The 24,746-nt window shown below is 37.7% G+C and overlaps 1 protein-coding gene across 3 annotated transcripts in view; it reads right to left on the bottom strand.

The window, feature by feature from the left end:
- Nucleotides 1-24,746, bottom strand: part of LOC136878809 (cell division cycle and apoptosis regulator protein 1) — a 351,110-nt gene that overhangs the window by 169,306 nt on the left and 157,058 nt on the right. For all 3 annotated transcript variants that reach the window (XM_067152300.2, XM_067152302.2, XM_067152301.2), the window contains one exon: nucleotides 2,762-3,045. In XM_067152300.2, coding sequence (XP_067008401.2) covers nucleotides 2,762-3,045 — 284 coding nt within the window. The remainder of the gene's footprint in view (nucleotides 1-2,761; nucleotides 3,046-24,746) is intronic.

The raw sequence follows: 24,746 nt of genomic DNA, 5'->3' as shown, positions 1-24,746 counted from the left end.
TTTCTTAACTACAAAACACAGGCATATATACATGACTGATGTGTGCTTGCAATGAGTGGGTTGGACACAAAACTATTCACCTATTTGTGTGACGTCATCAGAGCTGCAGTAGGCTTACGCTGTGGAGGCGGACATTTCTTAACTATGAAACACAAATGTACCGCATGACTTCGACGTGTATTTTCATTGCGTGGATCGTACGGACAAAACTATTCACAAATTTGTGTGATGTCATCAGAGCTGCATAAGGCTTGTAGCCGCTTCGAAGTGGAATCGTTGTTCTTCTCTGACAAATTACAATGAGGGGGGGTGTGTGTCCTGTATGCAAGATTTATTTTTTCATTTTCTTCGTCTCAAATAGCCAAGGGGGTTCTAATACGCGAGGGAGTCTAATACATGAGGGGGTACTAATATGAGAGGGGGTCTAATATTGTCCGGGGGACAAGAAATTGTTCCCAAACGCTGAGGAACCAGTTTGGTCAATGGCATTAGGATGCAGAAGGCAACGGGAAACCACTGCATTAAAGATCCTGAGAGATATTCCAATAAATCCACATGGCATCTGCAACGTCAAGATCAGAGCTGGCCGTGTGGATCGTCTACCTCAGTTTGGAGACAACATCTTAAGAAGAAGAAGAAGAAGAAGAAGAAGAAGAAGAAGAAGACGAGGAAGAAGAAGAAGAAGAAGAAGACATAGGGTATTATCGAAATATAATTCACCCTTCATGTACAGTAGATACAAAGCTTGTGGACACACACAATAAACATTCTATCTATAGGTTCAATTGTTTCTAAGAGAAGTGTACTAACAAGGAACTAATACAATACAGAGGTGCCAACCTTAGAACTGGATTATCAGTAATCGCCTCCCGCCCCCGAGAAAAATTTATAGTCAAGTCCAAAGCATGCTCCTTCCTTATCGATAATGACACCCCTTCCACCCTACCCCCTAGCAATCTATTCGAAATTATATCATATTACACAAAATTTGCACACAACCTGTAAGTTCTGTGATAAAACAGGTAGAACTTCATAGGCTACACCGCTAGGATTATTACATAAAATGTTAATTTAAATGCTGCTCATTCCTTGTAGCTTGTTTCTTACGCAGCAGCTGCTTTTCAGTGTAGTTTTTGAAGCATCCTTCTCACTGTGATAACATAAGCGATTCCAGTGCAGATATGCTTAATGTAGGCCCCACTTCATTCTCTATGTTTCTGTCAACTGTCAGGTACACTTTACAAGATTTTATTTTTTATTTTATTTTTATTTTTTTGCTAGTTGCTTTACGTCGCACCGACACAGATAGGTCTTATGGCGACGATGGGACAGGGAAGGGCTAGGAGTGGGAAGGAAGCGGCCGTGGCCTTAATTAAGGTATAGTCCCAGCATTTGCCTGGTGTGAAAATGGGAAACCACGGAAAACCAATTTCAGGGCTGCCGACAGTGGGGTTCGAACCTACTATCTTCCGAACACTGGATACTGACCGCACTTAAGCGACTGCAGCTATCGAGCTCGGCAAATACAAGATTACTGAGGGATTTATAGTGGAGAAGAGCAGCTCCTACATTCACAATGAATTTTACAACGCTTATAGGTAGCAAAAGGAAGTCACGATCGAATAAGTATCTTTGCCAACTCACAAGCATTGAAACGAGGAGGATTTAGGAGAAAGGCTCGAAAGGATTGATTATTTTTCCTTCTTTTCTCCTTCCCGTAGAAAATTATTTTTTTGTGATAATGTCAGCTTTTCCGTAATAACTTCCCCTTTAACCGTAATTCCGTAATCGTGAGGTAAAATCCGTAATAATTACGGACAATCCGTAAAAGTTGGCACCTCTGACAATACCATGCGGTCATTCTTTTTTCCTTTTTTAAACAACTGAACATACAACAGGTCTTCACTGAAAGTGTGCCTGAAAAGAGCTGCACCACCTTGGGCAACAAAACAAATTTAAATTTACTGATCCATCCAGGCATGTGCCTTCATACTGGGAAAGTCGTTGCTGTCCACCTGTTTCTTGACTTGTGAAAATATCTTTGGTCTAGATGTAAGTCCTACCTCATTCAGGGATGTAACAACAAGTAAACAGCTCAAATTTAATTTCTTTGAAGATATTTACCTGATAACCTGAGCTTTTGTTATGTATGTAGCAATGCAAGAAAATTTGAAATCACAGGAAGATGTACAAAGATCTGAAATGAGACAATGCAATGAATGTGGCAGAAGCAGGGGGGAAAACTATACGCAAAGAGTATTCCAGGTATAATGATCAAATGTGAAACAAGCTGATAATACCATGGAAAAATGGTTCAAATTGAAATGAGGAAAGTAGGAGGAATAAACCTATATTTAAAGGCAAGGACATCCAGCAAGTTATCCATAAGAGCCAAGCAGCTTGACTTGGGTACTACAACAATAAAATATATGTTAAATAAAGGTAATCAATCATCCACTGATATGTTAACAGCATAAAACATATTATACCGAAGCATAACTTAACAAGCTGTTTATGTAAAGAAAAAAGAATCACACAATTACAAAGATAGTAAATAAAAGAAACACAAGGTTACTGTTACATTTTTAAAAACTGCAGCAGGAGAACTTAATAAGACTTATATCCCCAAAAGCACTCTGTAATGGAGAAATGCAATAAAATTAGAAGCAAACATACAAGAAATAATAGCAGGATCACTCAAGTTAACAGCACTGGTCAGGAAGAGCAATCAAAAGCTGACACTGGATATAAATTAACTCACCAGCGAGTGCAAGCAGACAGATTGATTCCAGTAAGGGCCTGGCATGTCCTGATAGCAGTCTTGATGAGAACCGAGGGGTCGTTTTCAGGGTTGGATCCATCCAATGAAGGACTCCATGGTCCACCCACTGCCATCGTCTCGTTCTTACCTCGAAGTCCCACCAGGAAATTCACAAGCCGAGTGGGATGAACAAAGTCACGCTCATCATCTTTGTCTTTATCTTCAGCCAGAGCACAACATTTTCTGTACACTTCTTCCATTGTTGGCATACTCATGAGCATCACCTGAAATATAAACATAAGCCATCCTGCTTCACTAGTAGTAGTAGTAGTAGTAGTAGTAGTAGTAGTAGTAGTAGTAGTAGTAGTAGTAGTAGTAGTAGTAGTAGGATATACAACAAATGTACAAAATAAGAATCTTATAAAGAAAAAGAAAATATAGACTGTTTTAGATCAGCTCAATCAAGGTGCAGCAAAGCTAATGGAGTAAGACTGCAGTTGCAACCAACAGTAACATAAAGAAGTCAGCTCTCAGACAAAATCTTTCTTCACATTGGTCAGTTTTCAGACCAACTATATTCTTTTGGAGTGCAAGCTGGGTAGACTCAGCATATTTTATTCATAAAGTGGAAGTAACAGATATGAAAGTAGAGAGGATGACTGTTAGTACAAATAAGTGGGAACAATGGCAGGTGGGTACTCGGAATGAAGAAATAGAGGCTAAATTAGAAATTAACTTGCTGGATGAAGTAGTACCTACAAACTGGCTTTAGAGGAGGGGTCAGGTGAGGCGAATGGAGGAGGATAAGTTATCTAGGAGAACAATGGACTCAGCCAAGGAGGGTACAAGAGGCAGAGGGAGACCAAGGTGACATTGGATAGACTCAGTTTTTATTGATTAATGGTAGGAGGAGAGGAACTGAAGGTGGTCACAGAAAGCTGCGAAAAAGAGAATTTGGAGGCACTTAGTTAATTCACAGAGGCTTGCATACTGAATGACCTAAGCATGTATGTATGTATGTATGTATGTATGTATGTATGTATGTATGTATGTATGTATGTATGTATGTATGTACTGTATATATGTATGTATGTACAGTGAAACTTGTCCGAAACACCATCCCTCTTAAAGATCAAATTTTAAAGGAATCAATTTATATAGGCAAGTCAATAAGTATTTGCAATTTTGCTCTAATTGCCTTTAGGTTGGCTTTATGGTGTTAAGTGCTCACCAGCCGCTAGATGGCACTATTGTCTATGTTTGTGGTAGGTTTCAGATCAGTACAGCTTGAGGCAAGATCCGGGCGTCCATCTGCAGCCGTAACTGATTCCAATATTGAACAAATGCGTGATATGATCCTGAATAATAGAAGAGTGACTACTGACGATGTGGCAAACCATATGCACATCAGCCATGGTTCTGCACATGAAATCATGCATAACAGGCTTAACTTTCACACAGTCTGTTCGAGATTGGTTCCAAAGCAACTCAATGAAGAGCAGAAGCGCAATCATGTGAGAATCTATTAGCATCTACTGGACCATCATGCTAAAGAAGGTGAAACTTTGCTGAAATGGATCATCAATGGAAATGAAACATGGGTTCACCACTTCGAACCAGAAAGCAAATGTCAAGAGCATGAAATGAAAGCACCCGCTGTGGCAAAACATTGGCCCCGTATTGTGTTGAAAGTCCTCTATGAATTTCTGCTCCTGGTACACCCTCAGACCACAAAAAACGGATTACGGAATGCTGTTCTTCCTTGGTGCAAACAGAAAGTGGTGCAGCCATCTTTATGTTGCAACAACGCAAGCTATTCTGAACTCATAATGCAGAAACCTACCACAGACGTAGACAACGGTCCCATCTAGCGGCTGCTGAGCACACAACGCCACAGAGCTAACCTAAAGACAATTAGAGCAAAATTGCAGATACTTACTGACTTTCCCTCGTATATTCCCATAAGGATATTGTACTTTGTACCACTATTTAACCCTTTGGACTCCATTTTTTTTTTTCCATATTGCTAATAATCCACTCTGATTTATTTCTGCACTTTTATCAGAAAATTACCTAATTTGTAACACAACGGATTTGTCCCAAACAATTCACAAAACACTCTTTAATATGTTGAAATGACTTTAGTGAATTTAGTGAATAAAAGAGGGTTTGAACCACCTTCAAGTCATTTATGACCTATACTTCACCAGTATGTGGCCCGGTTCCTTGGCTGAGGGGTCAGCGTCGAGTCCTTTGATTCAGAGCGTCTCAGGTTCGATTATTCCCAGCCAGGCTGGAGATTTTAATTGTGTATGGTGAATTAAGTTGACTTGGGGACTGGGTATTTGTGTGTGTGTCTCAATACCCTCCTCTTCATATACACACAATGCTAAAAAGCACCACAGAAAGACATACTTAAATCCCTCCTCATAGAGATGGCATCAGGAAGGGCATCTTGCCGTAAAATAGGGCAAGTCCACATGCTTGATGGAGTTTGCACCTACAACCCCACCAGGGTGTGGGAAAAGCGATAGAAGAGGAAGAAGACGACTTGCTGGGTATGGTATTTCTTGAAATATTCACAAAGGTGCAATGTCTACTTTCGGTCACACCTTCACTATGACATGCCTGCAGTAGCTGTAACACCACTTACACCCACTATATCTAGAGCCCTGCGCGGATATACAAAATAACATACGCATCCGCTCCACATCCGCATTTCCTTCATCCACACCCGCATTCACGATTGGTTATCTGCGGAGAATGTAAATATTTAACTGATTTTTTTCTGCACTTTTATCAGAAAATTACCTAATTCGTAACACAACGGATTTTACCCAAACAATTCACAAAATACTCTTAATATGTTGAAATGAATGTGTAATTTAGTCAATAAAAGAAGATTTGAACCATCTTCAAGTCATTTATAACCTGTACTTCACCAGTAGATGGCCTGGCTCCTAGGCTGAATGGTCAGCGTCGAGTCCTTTGGTTCAGAGGTATTGAATTGGATAGATCTGTTAACGTAATACAATAGGCTTGACATCTGGCACCAGAACCCCTACAGTCACAAGTTTATGATGGATTTTCTCTTGAGACAACTACCAATGTATTGACCTTTGTTCCTTCCTTCCATTAACTGCGGGCAGGAGTCAGTTAGGCTTAGGTCAAATTTACGAGTTTATGATCACAAGGCTCTTTATATATCACTGTTCTCCCATGCCAATGTCAAGGGTTGCCCAACCACAAGCAAAAACAAGATTATACCTAAGTGAAAATCAATAAACGTCATTATCAGCAAAATTATCCGCATTGCCATACAGTTTGCATCCGCCAAGACACTAACTTCGTGGATATCCGCATCTGTGCAGGGCACTAACTATATCCCAATCACTATTAAAATGAAAACTGTTCATTTCTCTATTACTGTCCCCTTTGCCACTATTGAAGCCTTTATCTTCACTGGTGCTACTATCTTCAAAGGAAGGTTGGAGAGAATTACAGGTCAGTCAGCTTGACATATGGTGCATGCAAACTTTGGGAAAGTGCTATTTCTGATTATATAAGAGAAATTACAAGCTGGTCTGATAAAACACAATTTAGGAAGCGTTATTCCAGGGAGGCTCAACTTGCAGGATTCCAGCAAGATATCAGCAGATATTTTAGATTCAGGAGGTCAAATGGACTATATCGCTATTGGCCTATAATATCCAAGGCTTTTGATAGGGTAGAGCAAGGGGGACTACAGGGGGAAAAAAAGGGGGCTAATTAGACTAGACAAGAAAGTGACTGAATGCGTGGCTACATTTCCAGAAAACAGAACTCAGAGAATTAGAGTAGGTGAAACATTATCTGATCCTGTAATCATTAAGAGGGGAGTTCTGTAAGGCAGTATCATTGGACTTTATATTTTCTTATATATAAATGATGAAGAAATGGGAAACAAAACTCAACAGCTGCAGTCGCTTAAGTGCAGCCAGTATCCAGTATTCGGGAGACAGTAGGTTCGAACCCCACTGTCGGCAGCCCTGAAAATGGTTATCTGTGGTTTTCCATTTTCACACCAAGCAAATGCTGGGGCCATGCCTTAATTAAGGCCATGGCCGCTTCCTTCCCACTTCTAGCCCTTTACTGTCCCATCGTCGCCGTAAGACCTATCTGTGTCGGAGCGATGTAAAGCAAAAAAAAAAAAAAAATAAATAAATAAATAAATAAATAAATAAAAAAGAAAGAAATGGAAACACATATAAGGCTTTTTGCATATGATGTTATACTGTATGAGCAATAAATAAGTTACAGGACTGTCAGCAACCTACAAAAAGACCTCAACAATATTGTGAGATGGACAGCAGACAATAGTATAATGGTAAACAGAGTGAAAAATCTGGTTGCAAGTTTCACTAAGAGGAAAAGTCCTTTCATTTTAAATTGTTGATTGTTAATATTCGGAAAGATCTTCATTAGGGTAACTGCATAAAAGGGATTGTACAGTACATAAAGGTTACAGATCTCTTCATATGGTTAAAAGATTATTTCGATGTTGTAGTAAGGATGTAAAGGGGAGAGCAGATGTCATTGGTGAGACCACAATTAGAATATGGGATCTCTCACCAGGATTACCTGATTCAAGAACTGAGATAGATCCAAAAGAAAGGAAAGGAAAGGAAAGGAAAGGAAAGGAAAGGAAAGGAAAGGAAAGGAAAGGAAAGGAAAGGAAAGGAAAGGAAAAAAAAGGAAAGGAAAGGAAAGGTGATTTCCAACAAAAGAGTAGTGTTAAAAAATGTTGCAAACTTTGGGCTGGGAAGACTTGGGAGCTCGACTAAACCGTATGCCAGTTTAAAAAATATGACTAGAATTTTATTAGGATCAACCTATTCAATACATTTAAGTTCCTAAAGTTAGGATTTACATCTTATTATACTAAAATTTTATGGGACATGTTTCGCCCGTTGTAAGGGCATCATCAGCCTTTTTACACTCATACCTAAAAGGAAAAAAAAAAAAATCAAGATCCCAATTGTTTTGGTCAAAATATAACATTAAGAATGAGTATTACACAATGTGAAATTGTTATGAGTTCTTAATTGATAATTTACAGTTAAAGCTTGTTTGAAATATTTGCGAAGAAATGAATAATGATGGTGTGATATTTCACTGGTGATTTTAAATATTTTATAAAATAGACAACTAGTCCATATCCACATAATAATAAGAAGGTCTATGGCTAAAGTTGAACCTTGAGCTGCAGTATCAATGTATGAGTGAAATTTGATTAAAAGCAACCCAATTTAAATTTGAAGAAAAGGCTCGTCCCAGATAAACCTAAAAAATCTCTAAGTTTGCCACTTTCACCTACAATAAATCCAGGCATTTACCAAGTAACAAACCCACTGAAAAAACAAAACATCAACATTGCCTTTAAAACAACAAACACCAACAGTAACCTGTTTTTTTAACCACAACACACTCAACACAAACAATAGTATCTACTCAAGCTCAGGCATATACAGACTCAAATGCACACCATGTGAAAAATCATATATTGGGCAAACAGGCCAGAGTTTCCTTACTAGATATCAGGAGCACTATAATACCAATAGATACAATAAGTTCTCAGCCATGAGTTCTCATATGAAAGATACAGGTCATCATTTTACAACTATCGAACAGGACCTTACAACCATCAAAATAGTAGGCAAAAGAAAATTAATGAACGAATTAGAAAACATTTATATACACTGCCGGAAAAATTAATAGCAACTCTGTGAATTTTCTCCTCATATCAAACTATTTCATGTTTCAGTGTGACAGGTCATTACACAGTAATACAATCTATATATTTTCTGAAAGCTTGTTTTATTGCATCTCTAATGCAAGGTAACAAATGAATTTATTGCCCTTCACTTAGCAGTCTGTGTAGCATTTCTTAATTGAAGGGACAAAACCAGAATTTTACACTTCACTAATTACTTTCTTATCTCGGCTCTAGTACTTGGTGGGATAGCCTTTTGACCTCGAAACTTCTTGACACCTCCTCGGCATGGAATCTACTACATTTTGGAGAGTTTTAATGGGTATTCCATGATACCAGATATTAACAATAGCCTCAATCAATTGCAGTCTTGTTCGGGGCTTCCTTTCTCTTATTTTCTTCTTCAGAATCGCCCACAAATTTTCTATTGGATTTAGGTATCACGAATTTCCAGGCCAAGACAGCGCTGTGACATTTTCTTGTTCACCTAAGAAGTCTTTGACCACTTTTGCATGATGGCAGGGTGCTGAATCATCCTGAAGAATGAATGGTAGTCCTGCAAATAAATCCCTTCCTGATGGTAACATTTTCTTCTCCAAAATTGTCTTGTATTTCTGCCCATTGATGGTGGATTCTAGGACATCAATACGCCCAACACCATTGTATGAGAAACACCCCCAGAGCATAACACTAGTTGGAAACTTCACAGTTTTCAGAGTACAAGCTGGATTCAGTGCTTCACTTGTTTTCCAAAACACTCGACAACCTCCATCATTTCCACCAATACTGACTTTAGATTCATCACTGAAGAGAACCTTACGCCACTGCTCAACTGGCCAGTGCTGATGTTCTTTAGCCCACTGAACACGCTTCATACGTTGCTGCTTGGTGAGCATTGGTTTCTTTATAGGCTTTTTGGACACCAATCAAATTTTTGCAATCTGTTCCTTACAGTTCTAGAACAAACATTAACCCCAGACGTTTCCCTCCATTTGTCTCTAAGTACTTCCGAGGTAGCAAATCTATTTTCTATACATAAACGATGCAAAGCATTGTCAGACCTGGGTGTTTTCAGTTTTCTACCACATATTCCCCACTCTACCACTCATAAGACCACCCGTTTCTCGAAACTTGGCCAATTGTCTCCCTATTGTACTTTTGTGCACTCCCACAATTTGAGCTATCTCAGAATTAGTTTTACCACATTCACTTAATGTCACAATCTATGCAGCCTTTCTTGGTGATATATCACATTTTCTACCCATTTTTTATTACAATCTGGCACTCAAACTCTTCCCAGCAAAAAGAAACAAACTGGTAAACACGAAAACTTCTATGAGGATTCAGAGGGATTATTAACAGACAAGAAGTAGGAATGCACAACAGGAAGTAGTTCCTAGCAGCTTTTTACACAACAGAGACATCTGTGGATGGTCAGTAACAGTAGTTAGAAGCATTTACTGCTATCTGGCAGTTCAATACACACGAGCATGTAAAGTGCAAAATTTTTGTTTTTTTCCCCCTTCAATTAAGAAATGCTACACAGACTGCTATGTGAAGGGCAATAAATTAATTTGTTATCTTGCATCAGAGAGGCAATAAAATAAGCTTTCAGAAAATATATAGATTGTATTACTGTTAATTTTTCCGGCAGTCTATATCAAGATCAACATTACAACAAAATCCTAAATCTCAATGATCTGGTTGAAGTAAAAAATCCCTTATATGAGACTTTACCCAATTTATTACAATCTTTAAATCTAAATTTAAACAAAATTCTTAAATATCTTAAACTAATTTCAAATAAAGTTCTCACAATCCCCTTCCATCTCCGCCCCTGCAGCCAACAGCACGTAAGCTTAACACTCCACCCATCTCCTCTCCTCCATTACACCCCCCCCTCCCCTCCCTCAATTCCACATCGATACAATACAAGAAATTCAAATGTCACTCGTTCTGACATCACACAGACAACCAGTTCACACCACAAAAATCGAGAGGGTAAGTAAATGAATACATAGCATTTCATCAAAGAACCGTTTTTCTCTAAACTTCATATCTTTATATCCTCTTTTCATTACAGATTCTTCACTAAATATCCTTAAATAGTCAATCTATATTTAAAGCTACAGCCAACAACAAGCAAGAATGTTTCCATTTAACTATCAGTATAAGAGAAAATAATCACTCCAGCTAGTAAAGACCTACACGGCAACTTTCAGTTGTGAACTTTTTATTACTTCTTCAACAAAAGTATAAATACCGTGGTCCCACTTTGTAAACGAGATTAATGGATCCAACAAAATCATCATCTACTCAGCGCCATACTATAGTTTAATATCATAACCTTTTCTTCAAATTTAAATCGTTGCCTTTAATCGAATTTCACTCGTACATTGATACTGCAACTCAAGATTCAACTTTAGCCATAGACCTTATTATAATTATGATGTGAATATGGACTAGTTGTCTATTTTATAAAATATTTTAAATCACCAGTGCAATATCACACCAACATTATTCATTTCTTCACAAATATTTCAAAGTATCAAATAAGACCTCATAACAATTTCACATTGTGTAATACTCATAATGTTATATTTTGACCAAAACAATTAGGATCCTTATTTCTGTCTTTTAGGTATGAGTGTAAAAAGGCTGATGATGCCCTTACAACGGGCGAAACATGTCCATCAAATTTTAGTATAATAAGATGTGAATCTAACTTTAGGAACTTCATTGTATTGAATAGGTTGATCCTAATAAAATTTTAGTAATATTTTTGAAACTGATGTACATTTCAATACAGATCAGACATGAAATTTATAACTCGTAAGCCGTATGTTCCGAGGCATCGGTGGAGAGGTGACATGGGATGATAGTAGTAGACGAATAATGTTGGGTGGAGCTTTTAAAATCAGGATTTAAAAAGTTCAACTGAAATAACAGATCCCACCATTCAAGTTGAAAACTCTATTTCACAACCTGAGGAGGTCGCCACAGAAAAGAATACATATGGGCCAGTAATTCACTTCCTTCAAAGATCGCATAATTTTGATAGAATCACCGTAAAAGGAACGATTCTCAAAGGATTTAAGTGGAGGGAAACATATAAATTAGAAAAACGACTTCAAGATCGGATCGTAACAACTACAGTATTATAAAATTTTCAGTGAAAATAAACAGAAACCATGGTAGAAGATCTGTGAAATGATTCAGAAGATTTTCTGATCAAAACAACAGTTCTGGGAGTAAACTGGAACACAAAATCAGACACACTGTTCCTTTCTCATCAAGACAGCACACATGAAGAGCCAGCTACAAAACAACAACTCTTATAAGTTATCTCAAAGTAGGTTTTTTTTTTTTTCCTAGTGGCTTTACGTCACACCGACACAGATAGGTCTTATGGCGATGATGGGATAGGAAAGGAGTTGGAAAGAAGCAGCCATGGCCTTAATTAAGGTACAGCCCCCGCATTTGCCTGGTGTGAAAATGGGAAACCACAGAAAACCATCTTCAGGGCTGCCGACAGTGGGATTCGAACCCACTATCTCCCAGATGCAAGCTCACGACCATGTGCCCCTAACCGCACGGCCAACTCGCCCGGTATCTCAAAGTTCTATGACCCACTCAGAATACTTTCACCAGTATCTGTTGAAGGCAAAATATTATTCCAATACACATGGCTGAGAGGGATAGAATGGAATGAGATTATCCCACATAATACTGCACGCAAATGGAAGCACATCACCTAACATATCCAATTGGTCATTTCTTTGGAGGTTGCCCAGAGTTGGGAAGATATCACACACTGAAGATGGCGCCTCATGTCGGGGATTGAAAATGGCTTCCTATACTATGGACTTAATACACTGGTGACAGGCTCCGAACGGAGGCTGCTATCCCCTGTTGACCGGATAGTTCAAGCCTGCAAGAACAAAACTACACTGCTGCTCTCACTCTATTGTGACTCGAAAATTGTTCAACATATTAACCTGAAACATGTACTCATCAAGTTGCCTAATATTTCTGTATGGTGTTACACCTTTCAAAGCAGTACCCTTTGCTTCTCAGTATCTAAGCCCAGGCATCATCAATCGAGAGCAAAATGCCTTCGGAGCCAGTTTGCCTCCGCATTCGAGGAAAGAGAGCAGCTTAGCGTGCAAGTAGGGGAAGAAGTAGGGGAAGTGCATGACCTAATACGTACTGAAGGTCAGTGGCTCGAAGGTACAGCACATCTTTCTGGACAGGTTAGATTGCGACACGATTCGCGTTAACTCATGTGAGGTGACAGTAGTACGTCTCCTCGCATCACACTGTGTTCAAGCCTAGTCGCTTTTAATGTCACTATATGAGAAAATTGAGAGTAGGTTTGTACGATATTCAGGCATTAGAAAAGGATTTGCAGGTGTTCGCTACGCCCTTCTCGATGGATGTGCAAACTGCAGCTAGATCTGATTGACTTACAGTGCGATACTCAAATGAAAGATAAGTTTGCAAACACTAACAGTTTGACTGAATTTCATGTTCATTTTCCACAGGAGAGATTTCCTAGATTGCACAAATTTTATGCACATGTTTTAAGTATATTCGAATCAACTTATTTATGTGAACAGATGTTTTCGTTAATGAAGACTTGTAAATCTAGACACAGAAGTAGGCTCACTGATGAAAACTTGAAATGTGCTTTGCGACTTGCCAGTACGCAAACGACAGTACCAAACATTGATAGAATACTATCTAAACGAGCCCAAAGGTCCTGTCAAAGAGCAGTACACCAGTGATATGTTTCAATTCTTGTGTTTAATTTGTTGACATAGTCATAAATGCCATAAAAATACTGAAATGTACAAATCACACAAACTGTATTTTCTTTTTGGTAAATGTACGTGTCCAAAAAGCTTCAGTTAATCGTGAAAATGTATTTATTCAGGACATATTTCACTCTGCTGTACATTCCTTTGTTAATGAATAATTTTCTTGTCCTGTTGTATAATCTGTGTCCCGTTCGTCTCACATGATCCATGCTCCAAATTATTATTATTATTATAGCTTTGCTCCAAATTACTATTATTATTATTATTATAGCTTTGTTTCTTTGGTAACATTTCCGAGCGGCAAGTACACTACGGCCACAGTATGCAACCCGCCTGTCCGCTGCTCTCTTGTCACGTGACAGACAGTCGTCCAGAGCGGAGCAAGTAACACCAGCTCCCTAGAGCAACTACGTGATGACGTCTGCCTAATCCTACAACATAAACTATGTTTACGTCTTCATCAGCTGTATCTGAATCACTGCTGTATTCCAACGCATAAGATGGTTGCCTACGATTTGATGTAGGACCAAGATCACTTTCTGAATCACTCACATCATTAGAAATATCCGATTTACTGTCACTCAGTACATCTGATAGCAATTCATCATAAATATCAGCATTCGTAAGCAACTGCATGCGCTGTACCATCTCGACACCTGCAAGCTGCCCTGAAGCTCTATATTTCTGATTTTATTTTGTACATCAAGGATGAAAGAAAGAAAGAAAGAAAGAAAGAAAGAAAGAAAGAAAGAAAGAAAGAAAGAAAGAAAGATTCTATATTCCATGAAACTTGAAACTTATAATCTTGCCACCAGATTGTAGCGGTGTTCAAGGAAATGTGAGGGGTATAAAAATGAGAATCCTCATAGCCCATCACCTACTGTCATCTGAGATACTATGTGAATTTTTGGGGCCCATCACCCATGCGTCAAACTGGTCCCTTGACTTACCCATGTATTACTAATACTTGTTTTCTTATTATCAATCTTATATACTCTCTGTTTTCTCTACATAATAAAATATAAGATAGAGTTAGTGGAAGGAAGTTATATGGTTCATGGCTTATCGTTAGCATAGTGAAATCCTTGTATCCCTAAAAATGAACACAGCCAAACCTCAATTCAAAATTTTTGGCAGGATTGCAGGGGGAGGGGGAAGGAGACAGATACAGGAAAATGATGGATGTGGGAAACAGCAGTTATAAAGCAATTGCAAACATAATCTACTGTATATATATATAAAACTAGCAGTTACCCGCGGCTTCGCTCGCATGGATTTTGTAAAATAATAAAAGTAATCGTTCCTCGGTACTGTACTAAGACATTATCTGAAAACCCCTAAAATATAAACATTCACTGACAAACTGAGTTTCATTTACCCCGGAAACTCTTTGTAAACCACGTTTGTGTTATTGCCTTTTGGGGCTAAGATGGCCAAGCAACATAGAACTGTAAATATGAGAAACAGTCTTCTCTCAAATCGAAAAAAAGAAGAAGTTTTTCAAAGGAGATTCCAAACATCTATCTCCATGTCGTAATATTTTCAGTTTTTGAGACAGACTATAAGAACCCCCATAAAAAGAATTCAACCCCTTTATCAGTCCTTCTCATTTTCCGAAAACAAAAAAAATACATGTTCCTTTAATTTTAAAGGAGATTCCATATACTAATTTTCGCATCTGTACCATCATCAGTTTGTGAGATATAAGCATCCTCATTAAAACTTATTCACTTTTTTTTTCCACTTCTTTTCACCCTCGGTTAAGTGCCTTTTCCGAAAACAAAAAGTACGTGTTCCTATTAAAGGACTTTCCAAAAACCAAGTTTTATGTCTGTAACATGTTAAGTTTTTGACATATACCGGTACTCATTTTCAAAATTCACCCACTTTTTAAATCCTTTTCAACCCCTTAAGTGGATTTTCCGAAAACAAAAAAGTACGTGTTTATTTTTAAAGGAGATTGAAAATACCAACTTTCACGTCTGTAACATCTTCAGTTTCTGAGTTATAAGTATCCTCTTAAACAGAATTCAACTCATTCTTTACTTATTTTCACTGCCCCCCCCCCCCCAAGTGGATTTTCCGAAAACAAAAAAATACGTGTTTGTTTTTAAAGGAGATTCCAAACACCAATTTTCATGTCTGCAACATTCTTAGTTTTTGAGATATAAGTACTCATACCAATAATTGAACTAATTTTTCAATTTTTCATCCCCGCCTAAGTGGATTTTCCAAAAACAAAAAAATATGCATTTCTTTAACACATTGCGGACCGGTCCCGAGAAAACTCGTGTTTGCCTAGCCGAGCGTTGCGGACCGGTCCCGAGTTATCTCGTGTTAGCAGCAGACTGAACTTTAGTGCTATCTTTTGAGATATACGGGAACTATTTGGAGGTCAGGGGTGATAGAACTCTGTTATGTATGGTTCTACACAATCGATAGTCGCATTTCTTTTCGAGTATTCTTCATATCATAGATTTTCTTTGCATTTCCTGACAACATGTTTACAAAGTTCGAAGAGCCATGCAAGATGGCAGCGCCCAGGGATCGCATGAGTTTAGACAAAGATGAAATTATTCGCGAATTATGTGCTGATACAGGCTCCGAATATCTAAGTGATGCTGAATATTTAGAGTTCGATAATGAAATATCTTCTAACGGAAATGTTTCAAGTGATGACGATGATATAGTCTTATCTTCAAGGCGTGAAACACTCGTAGCGCAGAACGAGTCTGATAATTGTGTTCCGGGTGTAAATATTCTAAATATTGTAAAGAATGTAGTGTTTTCTGACAACTGGGTTATGGGCAACAGTGAACCTAGGCTATAGGATTTTGAAGGTGCTGCTGGTATAAAGGTATGGTCTAATGAATCTGGAAACATAGGACAAGTAGCAGGACTTATGATTGGTGAGGAATATTTTCAGTATGTAGCTGAAAAGACAAACTTATACTATGAGCAGAATTCACATCCTTATAACGTATCCCCTAAAACACTAAAGTGGACTAATGTCACTAGCAGGGAAATTAAAAAAAAATATTGCTCTGTGTATATTGATAGGGCAGGTGAAGAAATCATGTCTGGAAGATTACTGGCCAACCGATCCCCTAATAAAAAAACCCATATTTCCAAAAACTATGACCCGAAATAGATTTCAAGAAATACCCTGCATTTCAACATCTATTCAGGAAGGCCACTAGAAAAATACGCAGTAGTCCTTCAAAAACTAGTGAAGTTCTGAGAGTTTATTTGAATGCATGCACTCCAGCTTAGAGGTAGTTAGAAAGTGGCCGGGAACAGGGCTGTGCATGGGGTGAAGTGCACCCGGTCCGCAATGTGTTAAGAGATTCCAATCACCAATTTTTACATCTGTAACATCTTCAGTTTTTGAGATATAAGTATCCTCATAAAAGGTATTCAACCAATTTTCCCCCTTTTTTCATCCCCCTTAATGGGATTTTGCAAAATCAATAAAACATGTGTTTCTTTATTTTTAAAGGAGATTCCACATAACAAGTTTTACATCTGTAAACTTGTAAGTTTTTGAGATATAGATATCCTCATTTAAAAATTTCACCCCCCTTTTCACCCCCTTAACGACGAAATACCTGAAAATCCTTCCTTAGTGAGCATCTACATCCTAATATAAATGCATCCTCAAAATTTCATTTCTTTATGTCCAATAGTTTTGGCTCAGCGATGATGAATCAGTCAGTCAGTCAGGACATGTTATTATATATATTTAGATAGATAAGAGTTTTTTCTGTACATTGCTTAGAATTTGAAAAGAATGGCATTTCTGTATCGGTCATGTCCATAGTACAAGGAAATGCACTTTTTACTTTTCCGTAATTTCTGTCTGTCTGTCTGTCTGTCTGTATGTATGTATGTATGTATGTATGTATGTATGTATGTATGTATGTATGTATGTAGATAAATCACGAGAAAATGGCTGAAGAGAATTTAATGAAAATCGATATGTGAAGTCGGGGGATGAGCCACTACAATCTAGGCTATAAATCATTTTACTCATGCTGAGTAAAATGGTAGTTTAAGGGAAGGCCTAAAATTTAATTCTCAAATGTTTATATTATTAGTGGTCCTATCGACAAATACTGAGGAGGCCAGTATGTCAGCAGGCCTTGAATCAAGATCAGGTGTAGATGTGCTGATAAATATATAAATTTATTAAGATCTACTGTCTCAGTAGTGGTTCTAGGAGCTATTTGTGATCTATCTATATGTGCTGTCCATGTGTTAGTGTTTTCTTGTGGCTACGATCTGTTACAAGTGTTATTAAGATCATATTTTTTCTGTATCCCTAAGTGTCCGACATATTGAATTTCTACAATCAATCCATAGTAAACATCAGTTAGATGGGCAATTTATTACTTTCCCTTGTCAATCATTCTGCCCTAATTGTCGGCCATTTTACATAACCATGGAAACAACAACTCTCCATTTATGCGTTGCCTAGGCCATAAAGTTTAAATTAATTATCTACACCTTCTGCCCTAACTTAGTCAGCCATCTTTAGGACGGGTAAAATGGCCAGAGTCTTGCTCTGCTATGGTATGGAGTAGACCGTACAGCCAGCGACCTCATGCCGAGTGTTAGGCGGCGAGAAATAACCTGACACCCTCAGGGAGCCAACGACTTCGGGCAGATGAGCTCCCTGAGGAAGGGCGGTGGTCCCTCAGTGGAGGAAATACCACTGGAATCCACTGAAAACTTGATGTCAGGCAGCAGCACCATCGGTATCGACTTGATGCACAGAGCAATTCATGCTCGAGATGGGTCAAGAGCGGAGAGCCTCAAGCGTCACCAGAACGACTGGTTTTTCGGTTGTGGTACTGCGGTGTGGAAGAGAGAGGGACCTCACTACACTATTATTCCCATGAACACCATCATGATACCTGCTTTAAACGGATTTAATTCGTCATGCAACCAGGCTGACAACCGGCGCTTTTGCGGTTCCAGGCTGCAAAATGTGAAATGTGCTACTGGAAGAACAAAGCAGAGTGTGGCTACTTGGAATGTGAGAGGACTTTTAGCTTCAGGAAAACTTTTCCTGATAATACAAGAGCTGGAAAGGTAAATATAGGAGTGGCTGGGCTAAGTGAAACTCACTGGAAAAACAATGGCCATTTTAGAAGTGGTAAACATTGGGTCTACTTTTCTGGAAATGATGAAAAAAGCAGTAACAGGGTTGCAATTGTGAAATGATATAAACTTGTTAATGATTGCATTATAACACTAAGTCTCAAATGCAAGCCACTTTCAATCAACATCATTCAGGTTTATGCCCCAATGGCGGATGTGTCTGATGAAATAATCGACCGCTTCTATCAAGACCCTGAGGCTACTGTTTCAGCTTTTCCAAGCAGAGAACTAACTATTGTTATGGGAGACTTCAGCGGTAGGAAGATATGGAATTGGAGAAAGAAATGAACAGGGAAACACGCAATTCAAAACAGGTTCACTATAACTAAAACAGTCTTCAAGCATCACGTCCGGCACATGTATACATGGACTTCGCCTGATGGTCAATATAAAAATCAGACTGACTACATCCTGATCAGTTCAAGATGGAGGTCTTCTGTAATGGACACCAAAACCTGTCCAGGTGCAGTATGTGGCAGTGATCACCAGCTTCTTAGAATAGAAATGAGAATAAAAATTCAAACACCAGTTAAAAGATCACACAGGATACCACAAGTAGTTAATATGTCGTCATTCAAGGAATCATTGGCGCGAGGAGCCTCCATATTAGAGGATCCAGTAACAACTGCAGAAGGGCTGTGGAATGTGACTAAAAACTGGATACAGTCCTCTTTGAATGAACCTCGAGTACCAAATACTAGAAGACAACAGTGGATCTCTGACTTGGCCTTTCAGCTTGTAGAAGAAAGAAGGTGCCTTAAAAAATCTGGCATTAACACTACAGAAAAAAGACAGCAAATGTTTGATCTTGATCAAAGGATTCAGTCTTCTTGTAGAAGAGATAAGAGTAATTTCCTTAGTAACATTTGTTCAGAGATTGAAGATCGTGGAAATCAAAACCACAGCAAGGATCTTTTTGACAAAATTAGAATAATCACTTGAGATTTCAAGCCATATTCCTGGATTGTACAGAACCCACAGGGTGATGATGTTGTGGATATAAAGAATGTTCTGGAAACATGAAGATTGTACTGCCAGGATCTGTATAGTGAACAATGCAATGCAGAAGACCAAGTGAAGATAGAAAAACAGTCAGATCCTGAACCTAACATCCTCCGAGATGAAGTAGAAATGGCTTTGAAAATGCTGAAAACTGGAAAAGTGTGTGGATCTGAGGGAATAAGTGCAGAAGTCTTGAAAGCTACAGGCGATGCTGGAATTGAAATGCTACTGAAAATCTGCCAAGCAATATGGATTCTAGAAGCTGGCCCGAGGAGTGGGTACAGTCAATCTTTGTCCCAATCCACAAGAAAGGATCGAGGAAAAAATGTGGGAATTATCGCTTAATTGCTTTGATTTCACATGCCAGTAAAGTTATGCTTCATATCCTCCGGGCATTCCTAGAGTATTAAATTCCTGAAGTCCACACTGGATTCATAAAAGGAAAGGCACTCGAGAACAGATCTTAAGCTTAAGACAAATCATAGAAAAGGCTAGAGAATTCAATGTTCCGGTATACCTGTGATTTATTGACTACCAAAAGGCCTTCGATACCGTCAAATGAAACCATCTTTGGAAAATTTTGGATGACATGGGTTTTGCAAGTAATGAAAATCATTTTATTTTCCGTATTGAAAGATTCTCAATAATAATAATATAAAAGAATTTATTGGACTCCAACCTATTCAATACATTACTGGATGTTAACATTTTTAGTTAAACATCGTTAAAATGGAGACATGTTTCGCCCTCCATGTGGGGCATCATCAGTCATATCAAAGCACCTCAAAAATTAAACCAGACGTCTGGTTGGAAATTATGAGCAATATTTATAAGAAAGAATACATTAAAAACACGTACAAAGTCCTATCCAAAACGAAATAACAACAGACTAGTTAGGTACACATAGTAAAATACGCTAGTGGTTTCTTAATATTAAAATGCACAGTATAAAAATGGAAGTAATCAAAGTCCGTATGATATTGAGTTCGATGGTGGTTCTGCGTAGTATATACAAATGTTGGTAAAATAAAACACAATTTATAATTACTGTACACTTATTTCTAATTGTTAAAAATGATGAGGTAAAACATTCCAATTTGTCTATTTATAATTTGGCTACAACCAAAATAATTCGCCCTAGAATTCATGAGGTAGTCAAACTCCGTTGGTCACTCTCTATTTGAATGGAGTGCACAGTGCAAGTGAACAGCTTTTGTTGATTATAAACTGAGGCTGTGCTAAGACAGAGTTAAAACAACACCAGCTTCAAATGAAGATAGTTGAAAACATCATTAGGTTCTTCCTAGTTGACTAAAAATTTGCGTATATTTTGTTGTTGAAGTGTGGGAAAGTCAGTTGTTGGTTGAATGGGCAACGGTCGTAAATGTTGTGCAGTGCAATCGGTGTTTGAGCTGTCCTACATGTGAGGGAAATCTGAAAATGGAGGATTTGTCTTAATTAGTTAAGTGAAATGACGGAAAAAGAAAAGAAACGGGAAATCATTGAGAAATGAAAAATGTGAAAATTAAAAATTTACCTTGAAAGCTGTTGAGCTGTTGCCTAATTGTTAGGAGGTTTGTGGAGCACTGGCTGTCGCTAATGTCCTGCTCCTCGTGTTGTACGTGTGACGTCTTAGAGGAGGGGAGTGGATTTGAGAAGGCGGCGCTGTGGGTATGTGATTAGCGCTTGGGGAGGAGTTGTGTGTATTGGAGGGAGAATAGGGGCGTGATGAGTTGAGCGGCTTAGTGGGGGTGCTTGGAGAGCTTGTTTTGAGGATGTTAACAAGTCTTTTGTCTTTCAGATTTAAACTATTGAGCGAAAATATTAATTGTTCGTAAAGAGGGCTTCGGTTGTCTATTGGATCATTTAAATTCTTATTCTTATTATATTTTTGGTCCAAAAAAATGTATAAATTTTCGAACTCGGTCATGAGCCTGCCTTTATCTAGTCTTTTTAAAATTTGGAGATCCTGTTCGATTGTGGTAAAGCTATGTCCGGTGTCTTTCATATGGATGCTCATGGCTGAGTGTTTATTGTGCTTTTGGGCATTGAAATGTTCTGCATATCTAATTGCAAAGCTCCTACCAGTTTGACCGATATATGAACTGTTACATTCAGCACATTTCAGTCTATAAATGCCAGAGCCCGAAAATTTATTGTTGTCCGAGTTTATCTTATTGTGGTTGAAAAATAGCTTTTGATTAGAATTATGGATCTTATAGGCTACCCTAATATCATGTTTTTTTAAAGGGGTAGCGATTTGATGTATAATGGGGTTAATGTAGGTGAATGATGCATATTTAGGCTTATTAATTTTAATTGGGGAGAGGTTTGTGGCCAATTTCAATTTCACTTTATTGATTATTTTCTGTATGATTGAGGGATTGTATCCATTGAAAACAGCTATTTCTTTTATGGTACTTATTTCTTTTTTTAAATTGACGGTTGACATGGGAATTTTTAACGCTCTGTACACTAAACTGTAAAATGAGGCTTGCTTGTGCGATTGTGGGTGAAGAGAATTTTGTTTTATGGTTGTGGGAGTGAATGAAGGTTTTCTGTAAATCTGGAAATCGAAATTGTTTAAGGTCCTGGTGATTGTAATGTCTAAAAAAATTGATGATATTATTGTCCTCATCTTCTTTAGTAAACTTGATGCAATTGTCAAGGCTGTTTAAGTAAGTTAGTATGTCTTCACTATTATTGCAGCTTTTGTCTATTATTGCTAGTGTGTCATCGACATAGCGTAGCCAAAGACACAAACCGTTAATGCTGTTTGTTATTTTACTATTTTCGAGGTTGTCCATATAAATTTCGGCGAGTATTCCCGAAATGGGATCACCCATGGCTAGACCTTCTTGTTTGTATATCTTATTATTGAACATAAAATAATTGTTATGAAGGACGAAAGTTAGTAACTGTAAGCATTCTTCTATTTCTAACTGACTTAAGGTGCTGTGTTTAGAAAGATTAGTTCGTATGATTTCGATAGTTTTTTTAGCGGGAATGTTCGAGAACATATTGGTAATGTCAAATGAGCACATTATGTGGTTAGGCTGCAAATTAAATTTATTTAAAGTTTCGCATAATTCTATTGAGTTTTTAATAGGGTGTTTATTGTGAAATGTGAAGTGTTTCTTAAGGAATTTTTGGAGGAACTGAGAAGTTTTGTACGTTGGGCTATTTCGGCTATTTATGATGGGTCGAATGGGAACATCATTTTTATGTATTTTTGGCAGTGATCTGACGGTGGGTAATTTGGGATTCATATTGATGAGTTTTTGATGTTCGTGTTCATTAAATAAGAAAGGTGAATTTTTTAGGATTGTTTTTAAATTACGCTGAGTTTTTAAGATAGGATCTTTTGAAATTATTGAGTAAGAATTATCGGAAAAGAAATCCTCCGTTTTTTTGACGTAGTCGTGTTTATTCATTAGGACTACGGCATTGCCTTTGTCGGCTTTCGTTACTATAACATTATTGGTGTCTACCTTTTTTCTTAATTCGTGGGTTTGTTTGAGAACGGTGAAATTATTGATGTCGGAAACTTCTTTTATAAGGGTGGGTAATTTCTTTTTTATCTCATATCTCACGTCATTTTGTCTGTCGAAGGGAATTTGTTTATTTATATTGGATTCAACTTCGGCTATTGTGGTAATTATATCCTCGGCCTTATTTGGACTAGGCCAATTATATTTTAGGCCTTGGTCAAAGAAATTGATTTCATTATCCGAAAATGTGGTGTTAGATAAATTGATGGTGGTTGGAGTGTTTTTCCATGAGGGGGTGAAAGTTTCTCTAGTTTTGTTTTGGTTTATGGATTTAGGTTTCTTTTCTAATAGACATGTCAACTTGTGGTCTAAGGTTTTTTGTTTTTTGTCTAATATGTTCTGCAATTTACGTGCAATGTGTCTTTGGTATGAGCTCCATTCGAGAGGTGATAATGATTGAGCAGTGATCAAATGTTCCCGGTAAAGCTGCAGGTTTAATAGAGATTTTTTTCTATACATTAGTTTAATTTCATTTCTAAGCCAGATGGTGTTGACTTTATTTTGGACGTCTTTAGATTTGAGTGTTGGAATGTTTTTCCTTTGAGTTGATTTTAAGAAATTCGGTACCAGACCTAATCTTAAACATTCTTTTAAGAATAAGATATCTTTTGAAATTTTACCGATTTTGATTTTGAGGTTTTGATATCTATTTTTATTTTTATTAGCCTGGTTGGCTTTATCATTGCAAGTAATGAAAATCATTTTATTTTCCGTATTGAAAGATTCTCAATAATAATAATATAAAAGAATTTATTGGACTCCAACCTATTCAATACATTACTGGATGTTAACATTTTTAGTTAAACATCGTTAAAATGGAGACATGTTTCGCCCTCCATGTGGGGCATCATCAGTCATATCAAAGCACCTCAAAAATTAAACCAGACGTCTGGTTGGAAATTATGAGCAATATTTATAAGAAAGAATACATTAAAAACACGTACAAAGTCCTATCCAAAACGAAATAACAACAGACTAGTTAGGTACACATAGTAAAATACGCTAGTGGTTTCTTAATATTAAAATGCACAGTATAAAAATGGAAGTAATCAAAGTCCGTATGATATTGAGTTCGATGGTGGTTCTGCGTAGTATATACAAATGTTGGTAAAATAAAACACAATTTATAATTACTGTACACTTATTTCTAATTGTTAAAAATGATGAGGTAAAACATTCCAATTTGTCTATTTATAATTTGGCTACAACCAAAATAATTCGCCCTAGAATTCATGAGGTAGTCAAACTCCGTTGGTCACTCTCTATTTGAATGGAGTGCACAGTGCAAGTGAACAGCTTTTGTTGATTATAAACTGAGGCTGTGCTAAGACAGAGTTAAAACAACACCAGCTTCAAATGAAGATAGTTGAAAACATCATTAGGTTCTTCCTAGTTGACTAAAAATTTGCGTATATTTTGTTGTTGAAGTGTGGGAAAGTCAGTTGTTGGTTGAATGGGCAACGGTCGAAAATGTTGTGCAGTGCAATCGGTGTTTGAGCTGTCCTACATGTGAGGGAAATCTGAAAATGGAGGATTTGTCTTAATTAGTTAAGTGAAATGACGGAAAAAGAAAAGAAACGGGAAATCATTGAGAAATGAAAAATGTGAAAATTAAAAATTTACCTTGAAAGCTGTTGAGCTGTTGCCTAATTGTTAGGAGGTTTGTGGAGCACTGGCTGTCGCTAATGTCCTGCTCC

Source organism: Anabrus simplex, chromosome 8 (genome assembly GCF_040414725.1).
Source record: "Anabrus simplex isolate iqAnaSimp1 chromosome 8, ASM4041472v1, whole genome shotgun sequence".
Classification (NCBI taxonomy): Eukaryota; Metazoa; Arthropoda; class Insecta; order Orthoptera; family Tettigoniidae; genus Anabrus; species Anabrus simplex.
The sequence above is the reverse complement of the archived record's forward strand: the minus strand, read 5'-3'. Positions and strand labels throughout refer to the sequence as shown.